The 17,826-nt window shown below is 40.4% G+C and overlaps 1 protein-coding gene across 7 annotated transcripts in view; it reads right to left on the bottom strand.

The window, feature by feature from the left end:
• The window catches only part of MINDY2 (MINDY lysine 48 deubiquitinase 2), a 97,587-nt gene that overhangs the window by 16,556 nt on the left and 63,205 nt on the right, over positions 1 to 17,826 (bottom strand). For 4 of the 7 annotated variants that reach the window (XM_031002533.3, XM_031002534.3, XM_031002535.3 and 1 more), the window contains 2 exons: positions 16,917 to 17,059; positions 1,378 to 1,551 (listed from right to left, as the gene is read on the bottom strand). In XM_031002533.3, coding sequence (XP_030858393.1) covers positions 1,378 to 1,551; positions 16,917 to 17,059 — 317 coding nt within the window. The remainder of the gene's footprint in view (positions 1 to 1,377; positions 1,552 to 16,916; positions 17,060 to 17,826) is intronic. The other 3 variants (XM_055363134.2, XM_055363135.2, XM_063699023.1) reach the window with 1 other exon arrangement.

Here is a 17,826-nt window from a genome sequence, read left to right as displayed (position 1 = left end):
TGAAGGAAAATGAGCACGACTTTCAGAACTGTTTTTCAAAGAAAAGTCCTAGAAAGATGCATATTTGTTTGAATTAAATATTCTTTTTTTGTTTTGAGATGGAGTCTCGCTCTGTCGCCCAGGCTGGAGTGCAGTGGCACGATCTCGGCTCGCTGCAAGCTCTGCCTCCTGGGTTCATGCCATTCTCCTGCCTCAGCCTCCTGAGTGGCTGCGACTACAGGCACCCACCACCATGCCCGGATAATTGATTTTTATATTTTTAGTAGAGACGGGGTTTCACCGTGTTAGCCAGGATGGTCTCGATCTCCTGACCTGGTGATCTACCCGCCTCGGCCTCCCAAAGTGCTGGGATTAAAGGTGTGAGCCACCGCACCCGGAGAATTAAATATTCTTTTGTGTACTTGATACCTGCTCTTCAAATTGCCATTATAGAACATATAACATGAGTTGGTCAAATATCTGCCTTCCCTACTAGGCTGCAGCATCTTTAAGGACAGGACTCAATGATTTATCTTTGTATCTCTAGGACCTAATTATAGTGCCAGGAGTACAACTCCTCACTGAATATTGGCTAACTGAACAGTCTTTGTGCACTTAAATTGTTATGAGTGAAATATATGTCAACTGTTTAACATGACCATATTTTTGCCTCAGTCAGGGAAGAATTCACATCACCATCATACTTCTAATAATAAACAGACCTGTGGCTCCAAGACTGCCCACTTATGGCAGGCAAAAATCTCATCTGTCAAAAAAAAAAAAAAAAAAAATCTCATCTGTCTCATTTCTAAATGCAACTTCTATTCCCTAGTGCGTCTCCTGCTACAAATGTCTACTACTCCTCCTTACCTTGGCCTCTAAGGTTTAGAATATCCACCCATTCTTTATACACTATATGCTACCTTCCAGATTCTCTCTCCTCTACTTTTTCTAACTAGTCAAAATATAGCTCAGATATGTGCTCATCTCTTCATCTCTACCACCCAAGGCTAAGCCATCATCAGCTCTTGCTCGGACTGTTTGTCTCTGCTTAGACCTGTTTCCTTCTTATGTATTCTCCAAATAACAGTCTTTTAAAAAGGTAAAGAAGATCCCATCACTTCTGTGTTTAATACTTGACATAGCTTTCCTACTACAATTAGAATAAAATTCAAACTTCTCACCATGACCTTCACAGTTCAATATGATCTGGCCTTCTGCACCAAAGTACATAATTAATGTACATGTAGAATGATCACCAACTATTCAGGAAGTGTCAGGAAAATTTCACAAGCATATTGATGAATTAATCTTTAGTTGAAAAATTTTGGATAAATGAATTCACATTTGAAAAAAATCAGCATTTTAACCACTATAAAGACGACAATACAAATTTACCTGATCTATCTGATCTTGTTGTCCTTTGTATACAGTTTCAGGATCTGAAGGAGGTCGAAGATGAAATTCTGAGTCACAGAAATTTCCATCACCATCTACGTTGTGTAGGCTTTCCCAAACAACTTTCTCTTCAGTAAGAAACCCCTGGTCCGTTACCAACAAATACAGTTGACCCTTAATAAGAAGTAAGAAAAGAAAAAGGACTGTTAAATTGATCAAAACTAGTAATATAATATTTAAGGAAAGTTTTACAATCCGTATCTTCAGAATATATTAAACATTCCTACTGTTTAGATCTGTACAACATAATAAATAGACCAAGTAGATATTTTACTTCCTCAAATCCACTCGGCTTTGAATATAGTTTATAACTGGCACACTACACTATAACAAGAAATAAGAGCTCTTGGCATGTTCAGCTAATGTATGACTTATAAACATCTTTAGGGGGGTTTATAATCTCATTTCACAAAATAGAAAAATACCATACAAATTCCTGAAAAATACATTACAGTCACAAAAAATGATACCATGTTGCCTGTTTTTTTTTTCCAATTAAGCCTATATGACTAGTCCAATCCACCCCAATTTTTCCTTTCTCTACACCATTAATTGCTCTTCTTTTATACACCAATACTTTGTACCTACTTTGTATTATCAGTGTACTTCTTTTGTATACCAATAATAGATACAGCGCAATTGTTTTGTACTTGTTTTGTAGCACCAAATTGCCCAGTATTGATTGTATTTTCCTGCCTTATCACATAAACTCTGTACATGCATACAAATTTTTTTTTATTTTTAATTTTTGTGGATACATAGTACGTGTATGTATTTGTGGGTTACATGAGTTTTTTTTTTTTTTTTTTTTTTTTTTTTGAGGAGTCTCACTTTGTCATCCAGGCTCAGGCTGGAGTGCAGTGGTGCCACCTCAGCTCACTGCAACTTTCGCCTCCTGGGTTCAAGCGATTCTCCTGCCTCAGCCTCCTGAGTAGCTGGGACTACAGGTGTGTGCCATCATGCCCAGCTAATTTTTTGTATTTTTAGTAGAGACAGAGCTTCACCGTGTTAGCCAGGATGGTCTCGATCTCCTGACCTCGTGATCCACCTGCCTCAGCCTCCCAAAGTGCTGGGATTACAGGCGTGAGCCACCGCGCCCGGCCTACATGGTATTTTGATACAGGCATGCAATGCATAATAATCACATGAGGGTAAATGTGGTATCCATCCTCTCAAACATTTACTGTTTGTGTTACAAACAATCCAATTATACTTTTAGTTATTTTAAAATGTACAAATAAATTATTTTTGACTATACTCACACTCTTGTGTTAGCAAATGCTAGGTCTCAATCATTCTGTTTTTTTCTTTTTTTTTTTTTTTAACATCCATTAACCATCCATCCTGCCTGCCTCCAAATACGCATACCAGCCTCTGGTAACCATCATTCTACTCTCTATCTCCAGGAGCTCAATTGTTTTAATTTCTAGCCCGCAAAAATAAGAAAGAACATGCAAAGTGTGTCTTTCTGTGCCTGGCTTATCTCACTTAACATTATGACCTCCAGTTCCATCCATGTTGTTGCAATTGACAGGATGTCATTCTGTTTTGTGTGTGAATAGTGCTCCGTTGTGTATGTGTATCACATTTTCTTCATCCACTTGTCTGTCAATGGACACAGCTTGATTCCACATCTTGGCTATTGCGAATAGTGCTGCAATAAACCTGGGACTGCAGATATCTCTTTGATATACTGATTTCCTTTCTTTTGAGTATATTCTTAGGAGTGGGATTGCCGGATTGTATAACAGCTCTACTTTTAGTGTTCTGAGGAACCTCTAAACTGTTCTCCATAGTGGTTGTACTCATTTATATTCCCATCAACAGTGTATGAGGGTTCCCTTTTCTCCATATCCTCACCAACATTTGTTATTGTCTTTTGGAAAAAAGACATTTTAACTGGGGTGGGATGATATCTCCTAGTTTTGATTTGCATTTCTCAGATGACCAGTGATGTTCAGCACCTTTTCACGTACCTGTCTGCCATTTGTTTATCTTTTTTCTTTAAGATGGAGTCTCATTCTGTTGCCCAGGCTGGAGTTCAGTGGTGTGACCTTGGCTCACTGCAACCTCCATCTACCAGGTCCAAGTGATTCTCCTGTCTCAGGCTCCTGAGTAGCTGGGATTACAGATACCCACCATCACACCTGGCTAATTTTTGTATTTTTAGTAGAGATGGGGTTTTACCATGTTGGCCAGGCTGGTCTCGAATTCCTGACCTCAAGTGATCTGCCCACCTTGGCCTCCCAAAGTGCTGGGATTACAGGTGTGAGCCACCACACCTGGCCTCATTTGCATGACTGCTTTGGAGAAATGTCTACTGAAATCATTTTCCCGTTTTAAATTTGATTATGAGATTTTTTTTTTTTCTAGAGAGCTGTTTGAGCTCCTTATATGTTCTGGTTATTAATCCCTTGTCACACAGGTAGTTTGCAAATGTTTTCTCCCATTTTGTGGGTTGTCCTTTCATTTTTTTTTTTTTTTTTTTTTTTTAGGCAGGGTCTCAGTCTCACTCTGTCGCCCAGGCTGGAGTGCAGTGGTGTGATCTTGGCTCACTGCAGCCTCAGCCTCTTGGCTTCAAGCGACTGTCCTGCCTCAGCCTCAAGTAGCTGCAACTACAGGAACACACCACCACACCTGGCTAATTTTTGTATTTTTAGTAGAGATGGAGTTTCACCATGTTGGCCAGGCTGGTCTCGAATTCCTGACCTCAGATGATCCACTGCCTCAGCTTCCCAAAGTGCTGGGATTACAGGTATGAGCCACCGTGCCTGGCCTGACATTTATTTTTTTAAAAAAACTATAACTGGTTCACTGTCAACAATGCAGATTTTTTTTTTTTTTTTTTTTTTTTTGAGACGGAGTCTCGCTCTGTCGCCCAGGCTGGAGTGCTGGTGTGCAGTGGCACAATCTTGGCTCACTGCAACCTCCGCCTTCTGGGTTCACCCCATTCTCCCGCCTCAACCTCCCAAGTAGCTGGGACTACAGGCGCCCGCCACCGTGCCCGGCTAATTTTTTTTTGTATTTTTTAGTAGAGACGGGGTTTCACCGTGTTAGCCAGGATGGTCTCGATCTCCTGACCTTGTGATCCGCCCGCCTCGGCCTCCCAAAGTGCTGGGATTACAGGCGTGAGCTACCATGCCCGGCCAACAATGGAGATTATTAGTCCAAAGTTCCTTTATGTAAGTATAGCACAGAACAGCAAAATATCTATGACTATAGTACTAGTTTAGGCCCATCTGATCCTGAGAGTCTATGGTTAAATCACTATCAAGAATATTTCTTGCACTGATATTCCAGCACTTTTGCTAGATTATGCAGTCAATGCTTTCTTAAGACTCAAATCTTCCTTCTAATTTCATCAGTTTTTAAATTACTGAAAAATTTCATAAATAATAATATAGAATAGGTTTTAATGCATTAAATTCTTAATTGTGTATTAGTTCAAATTATATAAAATGTCAATATTGTCACAATTTGTAAATTTATAAAATATTATTAAATTTGACAAGTTTTCTTCTACTTTATCAATTTACAAATTGTGATGATATTGTCAGGATTTTTTTTTTTTTTTTTTTTTTTTTGAGACAGAGTCTCACTCTGTTGCCCAGGCTGGAGTGCAGTGGCGTGACTTGGCTCACTGCAAACTCCGCCTCCCAGGTTCACGCCATTCTCCTGCCTCAGCCTCCTGAGTAGCTGGGACTATAGGTGCCCACCACCACACCCGGCTAATTTTTGTATTTTTTAGTAGCGAGGGGGTTTCACTGTGTTGGTCAGGCTGGTCTCGAACTCCACTGTCAGGTAGGTTGTTAATACAAGTAACTACTCCATGTAGAATTAATTTACAAGGGTATTTTTGGACAGAATAGGTTTTCATTCCGTGTTCTTTTGTGATCCAATATGGAGGAAAGCACTGGCTAAATATTTTTGGTTAACTAACTCCGATTCAAATTACTTAACATCTCTAGGTCGGGTGTGGTGGCTCACGCCTGTAATCCTAGCACTTTGGGAGGCTGAGGTGGACATATCACTTGAGGTCAGGAGTTTGAGACCTGCCTGGCCAATATGGTGAAACCCCGTCTCTACTAAAAATACAAAAAGTTAGCCAGGTGTAGTGGTACGTGCCTGTAGTCTCAGATACTCAGGAGGCTGAGGCAGAAGAATCGCTTGAACCCAAGAGATAGAGGATCCAGTGAGCCAAGATTGTGCCACTGTACTCCAGCTTGGGCGACAGAGCGAGACTCTGTCTCAAAACAAAACACCAACACACCTAAACACAAATTACTTAACATCTCTAGACTTTAGTTTTTTCTTCTTAGAAATTTTGAAGTTTCTAAGGTACTTTATAATTTGAAAATTTATACATTTCTAAGAGAGTTTCTAAAGTATTTTAAGTATCAAAAATGAACTTACTACTCCTACTTAACAAATGTAGTCTTATCCAAAAAAGCACTTTCTTATCCACCCAGAGAGGCAGTGAAGCATAGTTGTTGACTTGAAAGTCAAGTTGAAAGTGGACTTGAAAGTCACACTGGAAATGCTTATAAGCTAAGTGGTCTTGGGCAAGTTACTTAGGGTCTTTACATCTTCCCTCAGCCATTAAGTGAGAATAATAATATCCACTCCTCACAGAGGAGTTGTGAAGATTAAATGAGATAATCAATATAAAATGCTTAAAATAGTACAAAGCCCCTAACTGCTTCATAAACAGAAGATATTATATTCATGAGTATCATCTAAATCGATCTCAATTTCTGTGTCTATCTGCTTCTATCTCCTATTTAAGAGAAAAAGATGAATCTCTCTGCTTGTACTATGGAATCATCACTTTCCTTATTCCAGTTTCCAAATTCCGCCCCCTCCCCTTTTAATTTAAAAAGTGACAATTTTTGATATATCAACCAGCTTTAAAAATAGCTAAACTTAATGGATTGTTACTTAAATGTAGCATTCTGTGGAAAAAATTTCCACTACGGCCTTAGTCAAAGAGGAAATAGAATAAACAAATTTATTTCTTTAACGTGGTTTTAGTATTTATCCAGAACTGTACCTCCTTCTAAACTACTTTTCACTTCTAATCCCTAAACATAAAGTAAAAAAGCAAACAGAACCAACCTCATACCATCTGACTGAGTTTATGGTAAAAAAGAAATAACAACAACAAAACAACCAACCTCAAAAACGCTGGGACTGAATATACTTCAGAGATGTCAGTAATTTAAAACCAAGAGATAGGGGAAACAGTTATGACATGAATATAAAGCTTGCTATGGTAAAAGGACAATCAAGAAGTCATAATAGGAAAAGAGCTATGCAGATATCATTATATGAACCAAAGATCTAGAAGCTATGTGATCTAGACAGGGGCTATGTAATTTTAGTTAAGAGCAAGCAGAAGTTATCAGAGGGTGGTGAAGGAGGGCCATAAAAATGAAATGGAACAACTAGATCTAGGATATAGAATTAGGTAAGGATAGGAATCCAACAGTCATGATCATATGTATAATATGAGAAGCAAAACTGACTTAAATGAGTCTGTTTCTAGGACAGAAATGGTTTATTTACAACCCATCTTTACACTTTCAAATTTCCTGCATGGATACATAGTCATCTCCCTATCTATAGTGACCCACAGGAAAGCATTTGCTCTCTTATGGTCTCCTCACTCTGCTCACAGAAATCAATCTAGTTATGCTGTTAAAAAGCACAGATCAGCCGGGCGCGGTGGCTCACGCCTGTAATCCCAGCACTCTGGGAGGCCGAGGCAGGTGGATCACCTGAGGTCAGGAGTTCGAGACCAGCCTGACAAACATGGTGAAACTGTGTCTCTACTAAAAGTACAAAATTAGCCAAGCATGGTGGTATGCACCTGTAATCCCAGCTACTTGGGGGGCTAAGGCAGGAAAATTGCTTGAACCCAGGAGGCAGAGGTTGCAATGAGCCAAGATCACACCATTGCACTCCAGGAAGGGCAACAAGAGTGAAACTGTCTCAGAAAAAAAAAAAAAGAAAAAAAGAAAAGAAAAGCGTATTATCTTCATAGAATCATGAGCCTTCCAAAGTGTTGGGATTACAGCCGTAAGCCACTGTATCTGGCCCCCAAAATTGAAATTATTTATAAGAAAATCATGAAGTTGGCTCAGTGCAGTGGCTCATGCCTGTAATCCCAGCACTTTGGGAGGCTGAGGTGGGTGGATCACTTGAGGTCAGGAGTTCAAGACCAGCCTGGTCAACATGGTGAAACTCTGTCTCTACTAAAAATACAAAAAATTAGCTGGACATGGTGGTGCACGCCTATAATCCCAGCTACTCAGGAGTCTGAGGCATGAGAATCTCTTGAACCCGGGAGGTGGAGGTTGCAGTGAGTCAAGATCATGCCACTGCACTCTAGCCTGGGTGACAGAATGAAAGTGTCTCACACACACACAAAAATAAAAAAATAAAAAAATTGGCCAGGCGCAGTGGCTTACACCTGTAATTCCAGCACTTTGGGAGGCCGAGTCAGGCAGATCACGAGGTCAGGAGATCGAGACCATCCTGGCTAACACGGTGAAACCCCATCTCTACTAAAAATACAAAAAAAAAAAAAAATTAGCTGGGCGTGGTGGCGGGGGCCTGTAGTCCCAGCTACTCGGGAGGCTGAGGCAGGAGAATGGCATGAACCTGGGAGGCGGAGCTTGCAGTGAGCCGAGATCACGCCACTGCACTCCAGCCTGGGTGACAGAGCGAGACTCCATCTCAAAATAATAATAATAATAATAATAAGTAAATAAATAAATAGTGAGGTCAATGTGTATTTCACAAAGAGGATCCGCCCAGTTTAATTGTAGAAGACCAGGTGGATGTACAAGGAAAGAAGTGATATAAATGATAGCAGAAATTAGGGCTATTCCTATTTGTTGCCAATAGATAGATGAGGAATAAAAAGTTTAATGAAGGGTTCATGGAGGATGTTATTACAAGTAATAACTAACAGAGATGGATTTTACTTTGCTAATAATGAAAGAAACACAGAGGTATTTTTCCAGAATTTAGCAACGGTAAACCACAAAACTAGGAATGATAAGAGGACTTTCCAACAACAGGAAGTCAATTAATATCTGTGGTCAGAGAAAATGTCCTGTGCAATAAAAATCATTGTTTGTACAATATTCGTTCGGAAGTGTGAGGTTGATTGGTAGATATTATTCACAAAAAATGGATCAGTTTGATTAACACATCCATTGTGACCTCATGATGGCAGAAGGCTTAAAAAAGTATGTAAAGATAAAATCGAGGCCAAACGCATGGCTCACGCCTGTAATCCTAGCACTTTGGGAGGCAGAGGCAGCAGATTGCCTGAGGTCAGGAGTTCGAGACTAGGCTGGGCAATATGACAAAACCCCGTCTCTACTAAAAATACAAAAAATTAGCTGAGCGTGGTGGCACACGCCCATAATCCCAGCTACTTGGGAGGCTGAGGCACGAGAATTGCTTGAACCTGGGAGGTGGAGGTTGCAGTGAGCTGAGATTGCTCCACTGCACTCCAGCCTGGGTGACAGAGTGAGACTCTGTCTCAAAAAGAAAAAAAAAAAAAAAGATAAAATCAGCTGTGGTAAAAATAAATAAATAGATAAAGATGAAATCATGAAGTTAATAAACAGAGAATACTTTGTCCAGGTGCAGGTTTTATAAACATCTATATACTTTTCAACGGTTTGCTGTACTGAAACACTACCTAGTGGTCCTTTAAACACCACTTTGGTGTATAGAGGATCACCAAAAAGCCTAACCCTAGGCTGGGTGCAGTGGCTCACACCTGTAATCCCAGCACTTTGGGAGGCCAAGGTGGGTGGATCATCTGAGGTCAAGAGTTTGAGACCAGCCTGGCCAACATGGTGAAACCCCATTCCTACTAAAAATACAAAAATTAGCTGGATGTGGTGGCAGGCACCTGTAATCCCAGCTACTCGGGGGGCTGAGGCAGGACAATCACTTGAACCGGGGAGGTGGAGGTTGCAGTGAGCCAAGATTGTGCCACTGCACTCCAGCCTGGACAACAGAGTGAGACTCCATCACAAACAAACAAACAAACAAACAAACAAACAAACAAACAAAAAAACAGTCTAACTTAACAGAGAATTTGCTCCTGCTTCTATACAATATCTAGAGATGGGAGTTAGAATAGAGATGTAAACAATACCATTAATAACTAGAAAGCATATATACCTCCCTTCCCCTCTTGTCAAAGCCCACAGCTCAAACATCTCTAGAATTCCAAAAGACTCTGGATGACAAAAGATTTTAACGCACACTCAAAAAAAAAATTAAATAAATAAATATTTAAAAAAACTTTTCATATATAGGGTTTAGTAAATTCCTACAGAAATTGGTACAATCAGTAAAGAAACTGGAGGTGACCCTTCCTAGGTAATCATTTTTGTCCTGCCATCATGGACTTTCCCCTGTTGGCCTAGGTCTTGAGATGATAATGATATAATACAATCATGAATACCTGGAAGCATAAAGATCCTCTGAAAAGTCGTAATAAAAATTAGGCCGGGCTCAGTGGCTCACACCTGTAATCTCAGTTCTTCGGGAGGTCAAGGTGGGCAGATCACTTGACGTCAGGGATTTGAGACCAGTCTGGACAACATGGTGCAACCAATCTCTACTAAAAAAAATAAGCCAGGAGTGGTGGTACCCGCCTGTAATCCCAACTACTTGGGAGGCTGAGGCAGGAGAATCGCTTGAACCTGAGAGGTGGAGGTTGTGGTGAGCTGAGATTGCGCCACCGCACTCCAGTCTGGGCAACAGAGTGAGACTCCATCTCAAAAAAAAAAAAAAAAAAAAAAAATCCCTAAAAAGTAGCCCCACTAACAAAATAATAGAAGTATACATATTTATGTCTGATTGCCAGTTTATTATAGACTGGCAATTTATTATTATAAGCCCCTGGTTGTAAACACCACTGAAGTAGAAAAGTATTCTATCTAGATGTTAAATTTTGTTTGTTGAAAGTATATCTTTTTTGTTTTTTTTTGAGATGGAGTCTCGCTCTGTCACCCAGGCTGGAGTGCAGTGGCATGATCTTGGCTCACTGCAACCTCCGCCTCCTGGATTCAAGCCATTCTCCTGTCTCAGCCTTCTGAGTAGCTGGCATTATGGGCACACGCCACCATGCCCAGCTAATTTTTGTATTTTTAGTAGAGATGGGGTTTCACCATGTTGGCCAGGCTGGTCTTGAACTCCTGACCTTAAGTGATCCACCCGCCTTGGCCCCCTAAAGTGCTGGGATTACAGGTGTGAATCAACACACCACACCTGGCCTGAAAGTATATCTTGAATTCTGTGGGATGAAATGTATTTATGCGATAGATGTTCCAAAGAGAAAGAGTTCACAGGAGTAGAAAGATGGAAAACACTGTGACCATTCAATATAATTTTTCCTTTTTTTTTTTTTTTTTGAAAGAAGGTCTTACTCTGTCATCCAGGTTGGAGTGCAGTGGCATGATCACAGTTAACTGTAGCTTCGATCTCCTGGACTCAAATTATCCTCCCATCTCAGCCTCCCAAAGAGCTGGGACTATGGGCACACACCACCATGCCTGGCTAATTTTTTAAAAGTTTTTTGTTCAGACAAGGTCTTACTTCATTGTCCACTGGGCTCAAGCGATCTTCCCACCTCTGCCTCTCAAAGTACTGCAATTACACGTGTAAGCCTGGCTGGTCATTAAATATGAATGCATAAGATGTCCCTCAAAACTCAGGGTTTCTGAAAAGTGAAATGCTAGAAGGCAGTAGGAAGATATGGAAGATGTAATGTAGATTTAAAAGTAGCCATAGTTTGTTTAAAAAAGGTTTCCTTTTTTTTTTTTTTTTGGTGCCATCATGGCTCACCGCAGCCTCACCCTCCTGGGCTCAGGGCTCAAGTGATCCTCCCACCTCAGCCACCTGAGTAACTGGGACTATAGGTGCGTACCACCACACTGGCTAACTTTCAAAATTATTTGTTGAGATGGGGTCTTCCTATATTGTCCAGGCTGGCTTTGAACTCTGGGCCTCAAGCGACTGTGCAGCCTTGGCCTCCCAAAGTGCTAGGATTACACACATGAGCCACCATGCCCAGCCTCTATTTTTAAAAATTATTATTTGTGTCCTTATTAAATCACACATTCTCTGGGGCTCAAGTTTATAAAGTGCTACAAACAACTCAGGAATTAGTAGGAGAGAATAAGAATCTTAATGATGAACAGCCTTAATAGAACAAAGGCACAATCCTCTCTCTGCCTTATTCCCTTATTAAGCAAATGGACACCATGCTGGAAGAACCCCTTCCCTAAATTTTATTTAGCATTCATTTAGTATTTTAAAAGTATTCCTTTAGGGGTTCTATTCTACACCAACAGCCAAAGTGTTATAGATTCTGTTGTAAATCAGATAATCTGTCACTGGGTCAATGAAGATGTGCTTTTGACCCTTATAAAGAATGCACTCATGTCTGGGTGCAGTGGTTCACATCTGTAATCCCAACACTCTGGGAGGTTGAGTTGGGCAGACTGCTTGAGCCCAGGAGCTCAAGACCAATTTGGGCAACACAGGGATATCCTGTCTCTAAAAAAAAATTTTAAATTGGCCAGGTGTGATGGTGTACACCTGTAGTCCCAGTTGCTTGGGAGGCTGAGCCATGAGGATCGCTTGAACCCAGGAGGCAGAGGTTGCAGTGATCTGAGATTGCACCAGCGCACTCAAGCCTGGGTGACAGAGCAAGACCCTGTTTCAGGAAAAAAAAAAAAAAAAAAAAAAAAGCACTCACTGGGTACTCTGTCAGAAGTAAAGCAGTGTCTTATCTAAAGACTCAGGATTGGAAAGCCAGTACAATAGGAATATAGGAAATAGAACCAAGAATTGTAATGGGGCATAAATTATCGTCCAAATGCCCATAGGATCCCTGAAGAACACAAGATTTGGATCATATCAAAATGGAGTTACTCTATCAAATGCAATGCATGGTCTTTGATTAGATCCTGGTTTGAACAAACCATCCAGAGAACTATTTTGGGGACAAGTGGCAAATCTGAATATGGACTAGATTATTAGATACTGAGAATGATAGTAGCCACTGCACTCCATCCTGGGTGATGGAGTGAGACCCCACCCTGTCTCAAAAAAAAAAAAAAAAGAATTATAGTTAATTTTGAGATGCAACAGGCCGAGTGCGGTGGCTCACGCCTGTAATCCCAGCACTTTGGGAGGCCGAGGCGGGCAGATCACGAGATCAGGAGATCGAGACCATCCTGGCTAACACAGCGAAACCCCGTCTCTACTAAAAATACAAAAAAATTAGCTGGGTGTGGTGGCGGGCGCCTGTAGTCCCAGCTACTCTGGAGGCTGAGGCAGGAGAATGGCATAACCCGGGAGGCGGAGCTTGCAGTGAGCCGAGATTGTGCCACTGCACTCCAGCCTGGGTGACAGCAAGACCCCATCTCAAAAACAAAACAAAACAAAACAAAACAAAACAAAACAAAACACCCAAGACTTTACAAGATCTAGTGCCTGGCTATTTGGCCTTTCTTCATTCCTTTTACTTGCTATGCTTCAGGCACACTGACTTTCTTTTAATTCCTCAGGAGTCAAGCTGTTTCCTTCCTCAGGGCCTTTGCATACATGTTCTATCTGCTAAGTTAACTCTTTTTTGGCCAGCTGATTAAACTAGAAGATTCACTTTTTAGGTATCATTTTACTGTTATTTAATGAATTAATTATTTACTGAGACAGAGTTTCGCTCTTGTCACCTAGGCTGGAGTGCAATGGCACATTCTCAGCTCACTGCAACCTCCACCTCCCAGGTTCAGGCGATTCTCCTGCCTCAGCCTCCTAAGTAGCTGGAATTACAGGCACCCACCACCATGCCCAGCTAATTTTTGTATTTTTAGTAAAGATGGGGTTTCACCATGTTGGCCAGGCTGGTCTCGAACTCCTGACCTCAGGTGATTCACCCGCCTCGGCCTCCTAAAGTGCTGGGATTACAGGCATGAGACACCGCACCCAGCCTCAGGTATCATTTTAAATGTGACCTTCTTAAATAAATCTTTCCTGACAATCCCTAAGTTATAAGTCCCGATAAAAGCAACTGACTTATAAATCCTGATAAAAACACTCACAGCTTGTGATATGTATCCTTAACAAAATGTATCTCAATAGAAATAAATTAATAATTATTTGTGTAATTATTTAATATCTGCCCCTTGTCAAACTACGAGGTCCTTAATAGGCAAAAACCATAGCTTCCTTGCTCATGGCTGTATTCCTACTACTAGTGAGCACCCAGACATGATACATGCTCAATAAATATTTGTTAAATAAATGAATAAATCCTAGACTTGAGAGGTCAGGTTAAGTAAGAAATAAAATGATTTAGCAGTATTCACCATGTAGCAATAAATCTGATCCTTATGTCCTTTGGCCTTAGATTTCTGAGGAGTATGGATGACTCTGGGCCCACATCTGACATACATCTAGCTAAAATGTTGAAGTTATACAAATGAGCTGTTGCTATAACTAAGATAGGAATGGGAGAGCAAGGGCTTTAAGGGTATTCTTACATAAGCAAACAAGTCATTATTTTATACTACTTTGTGTAATTCATTGACTAAAGTGTTGAAGAAAATATGAAGATGTAATTCATGACTTTAATAAGCCACTTTCATTTAGAAAAAAAATGACACATTTACATGGAAAGAAAACTGGTAACTAGGTATTAACCAATAAGGGCTAAAAAAAGATGATGTAGCCAATAACAGATAGATGATGGTTAGAGAATTGTACTCTGCCTTAGCTGCACATTAAAATAACCTGAAAAGCACTCAAAGTTAATGATGCTCAGATCCCACCTCCAGAGATTCTCATTTAATGGAGTTGGTGGTAGGTTCTGAGGATTGGCAGTTTTAAAAAAGCCTCCCATACAGTTTTAGCATACAATTTGGGTTGAGAACCACTGGTTTGAGGAGAGTAGAAGTAGCTTTACTAAAGAGTTAGTATTTAAATGCTTCTTAAAGGATGGGTAAAATTGGGACAGGCAAAAAGGAATGAGAAGACCTTTCCAAACAGGGATTAAGGAGTGAGATATTGTGGGGAAAAGAGAGAGAGATCAGATTGTTACTGTGTCTGTGCAGAAAGTAGACATAGGAGACTCCATTTTGTTCTGTATTAAGAAAAATTCTTCTGCCTTGAGATGCTGTTAATCTGTAACCCTACCCCCAACCCTGTGCTCCCTGAAACATGTGCTGTGTCAACTCAGGGTTAAATGGATTAAGGGCTGTGCAGGGTGTGCTTTGTTAAACAAATGCTTGAAGGCAGCATGCTTGTTAAGAGTCATCACCAATCCCTAATCTCAAGTACCCAGAGACACAAAACACTGCGGAAGGCTGCAGGGACCTCTGCCTAGGAAAGCCAGGTATTGTCCAAGGTTTCTCCCCATGTGATAGTCTGAAATATGGCCTCGTGGGAAGGGAAAGACCTGACCGTCCGGCAGCCCATAAAGGGTCTGTGCTGAGGAGGATTAGCAAAAGAGGAAGGAACGCCTCTTTGCAGTTGAGATAAGAGGAAGGCTTCTGTCTCCTGCTTGTCCCTGGGCAATGGAATGTCTTGGTGTAAAGCCCGATTGTATACTCCATCTACTGAGACAGGGGAAAACCGCCTTAGGGCTGGAGATGGGACATGCTGGCAGCAATACTGCTCCTTAAGGCACTGCGATGTTTATGTATATGCACATCAACAGCACAGCACTTTTTTCTTTACCTTGTTTATGATGCAGACATTTGTTCACGTGTTTACCTTCTGACCTTCTCTCCACTATTATCCTATTATCCTGCCACACCCGATAATGATCAATAAATACTAAGGGAACTCAGAGGCCGGTGCCGGCGTGGATCCTCCGTATGCTGAACACCCGGTCCCCTGGGCCCCCTTTTTTCTTTCTCTATACTTTGTCTCTGTGTCTCTGTCTTTTCCAAGTCTCTCGTTCCACCTAACAAGAAACACCCACAGGTGTGGAGGGGCAACCCACTCCTTCAAGATATGGCAGTAAAGTGCAGAAATTAGAAGGTATAATGTGTGTATGGGATGGAGAGTTATCAGTGAATAGACACCATTTTGGCTGAAGTAAAGTGTTGGCAAATAGAACATATCTTGTATTTTTATCCTCACGCATGAAGTGCTACTGAACATTTTCGGTACATTACTGATGGGATCAGAACAGTATTCTACTGTACTACTGAAGAAATCTATGTATAAGTTGACAAACTTCTGAACTAAGTGACAGCAGTAACAACAAGAAGAATGGCTATAAGAGATAAAAAGAATAAAACAGTAAATGTTTTTGACAGAGCCATAAATGGCACTACAGGAAGAATTTAAAGCCACACATTATTAAAGAATTTAATGTTTGGTCACATTAAAGTCATTAAAGTTTAATAATAGCAAACACTATCATAAAGGCAAATCATCTAAATAAATAAATAAATTTATTTCTTCTAAATTCCTTTAGCACTGAAATATAAACTTCCATAATTAGATGTCATCCTAGTTCTGGCCGCACACGGTGGCTCAAGCCTGTAATCCCAGCACTTTGGGAGGCTGAGGCGGGCTATCACCTGAGGTCGGGAGTTTGAGACCAGCCTGACCAACACGGAGAAACCCCGTCTCTACTAAAAACACAAAATTAGCCAGGTGTGGTGGTGCATACCTATAATCCCAGCTACTCGGGAGGCTGAGGCAGTAGAATCGCTTGAACTTGAGGTGGAGGTTGCGGTGAACTGAAATCACGCCATTGTACTCCAGCCTGGGCAACAAGAGTGAAACTCTGTCTCAAGAAAGAAAAAAAAAAAGTCTGGGCGTGGTGGCTCACGCCTGTAATCCCAGCACTTTGGGAGGCTGAGGCGGGCGATCACCTGAGGTCAGGAGTTTGAGACCAGCCTGACCAACATGGAGAAACCCCGTCTCTCCTAAAAATACACAAAAATTAGCCAGGCATGGTGGTGCATGCCTGTAATCCCAGCTACTCGGGAAGCTGAGGTAGGAGAATCGCCTGAACCTGGGAGGCAGAGGTTGCGGTGAGCCGAGATCACTCCATTGCACTCCAGCCTGGGCAACAAGAGCGAAATTCCATTTCAAAAAAAAAAAAAAAAAAAGTCATCCTAGTTCTATCTCTAGGGTTTATCTTTTTTTTCTCTCAGAAAGAAAATAATAAAATACTTCTTATTGCAAAGATCTGTGAAAAAGAAGTTGAGAATTAAAAAACAAAAAGTGATTTGAGGTAATGCTTCAATTGTTAATCCATCCCATCCTTAAGAAGTACTGTGTTTAATAATTACCTTCATAATTTGATGGTTAAGAAATATTATGCTAAAATCTTTTATTTATAAGCAGATCAAAAGACATCTCTAAATCAAGCTCCTTTGATTTAGAATCACGATTAAATAGCTATTTCTATATCATACCTTGTATTTGGTCATGGTGCTAAAATGATTATTCCGAAAGAACACACAAAGTTCTCCTTCCTGAACCGTTGAAGTTAGTTCACATAATCCATGGTATGTCAGTTGAGTGGCTGTGTTATTTAGAAACTGTTCAGCTACAAAGCCTATAGAACCAATGCATAACATTAGATAGAAGAATAATTTCAAAATCAAAAAGTTATTCTTTTTCTATTTAAAGTGTGTTCCAAGTATGGAAAAAGGCCAATTATTATAATACTTTCCCTACTACTTTATGATGGCTCCAAACTGGACATTTGTGTTTTTAATTTTGCAATGAAATATGTGTATACAGACATTCCTATCCTAAATAGTTATGTGAAATTCTTTTTTATAAACAAATGCATTTACTTATACTTCACCTACTATTACAAAGGATTTCATGCAGGTTGCAGTAAAAAAGCAGACACAATAAAACTAAAAGCCGTCAAAGCAAGTAAAAAGACAGGTGTCAGGCAATTTTAAAAATGGGTGGGAAAGAAAAATGTCAGTCAACAGCTACCTCCCAATAGCAAGGTGTTTTCAAATTAAAAGTAGCCCTAATAAATTGAGTAGCTTAAGATTTCACAAAAATGCCAGATAATTCTTAAGTTGTAAACTTCTCAATTTTTGCTTTAAAACTGAAAGTAGGCATAAGGCTGAACAGAAAGCCGTGGGATAAATGATGCCATTTTTAATGGTTTTTTATGCCATTTTTATGCTAATCTCCTCCAACATATGCCACTCATGTAGATGTATCAAGTTCAGAAATAGATATTATGGCTTTTGTTTTTGAAATACAATAAAATATACAGAAGTGATCCGGGGTATAATTTAAAACATATATACACACACACACACACACACACACACACACACACAACTGATCTTCATA

Source organism: Gorilla gorilla, chromosome 16 (assembly GCF_029281585.2).
Source record: "Gorilla gorilla gorilla isolate KB3781 chromosome 16, NHGRI_mGorGor1-v2.1_pri, whole genome shotgun sequence".
Taxonomy (NCBI): Eukaryota; Metazoa; Chordata; class Mammalia; order Primates; family Hominidae; genus Gorilla; species Gorilla gorilla.
Note: the sequence above shows the minus strand (reverse complement) of the source record. Positions and strands in the feature narration are given on the sequence as shown.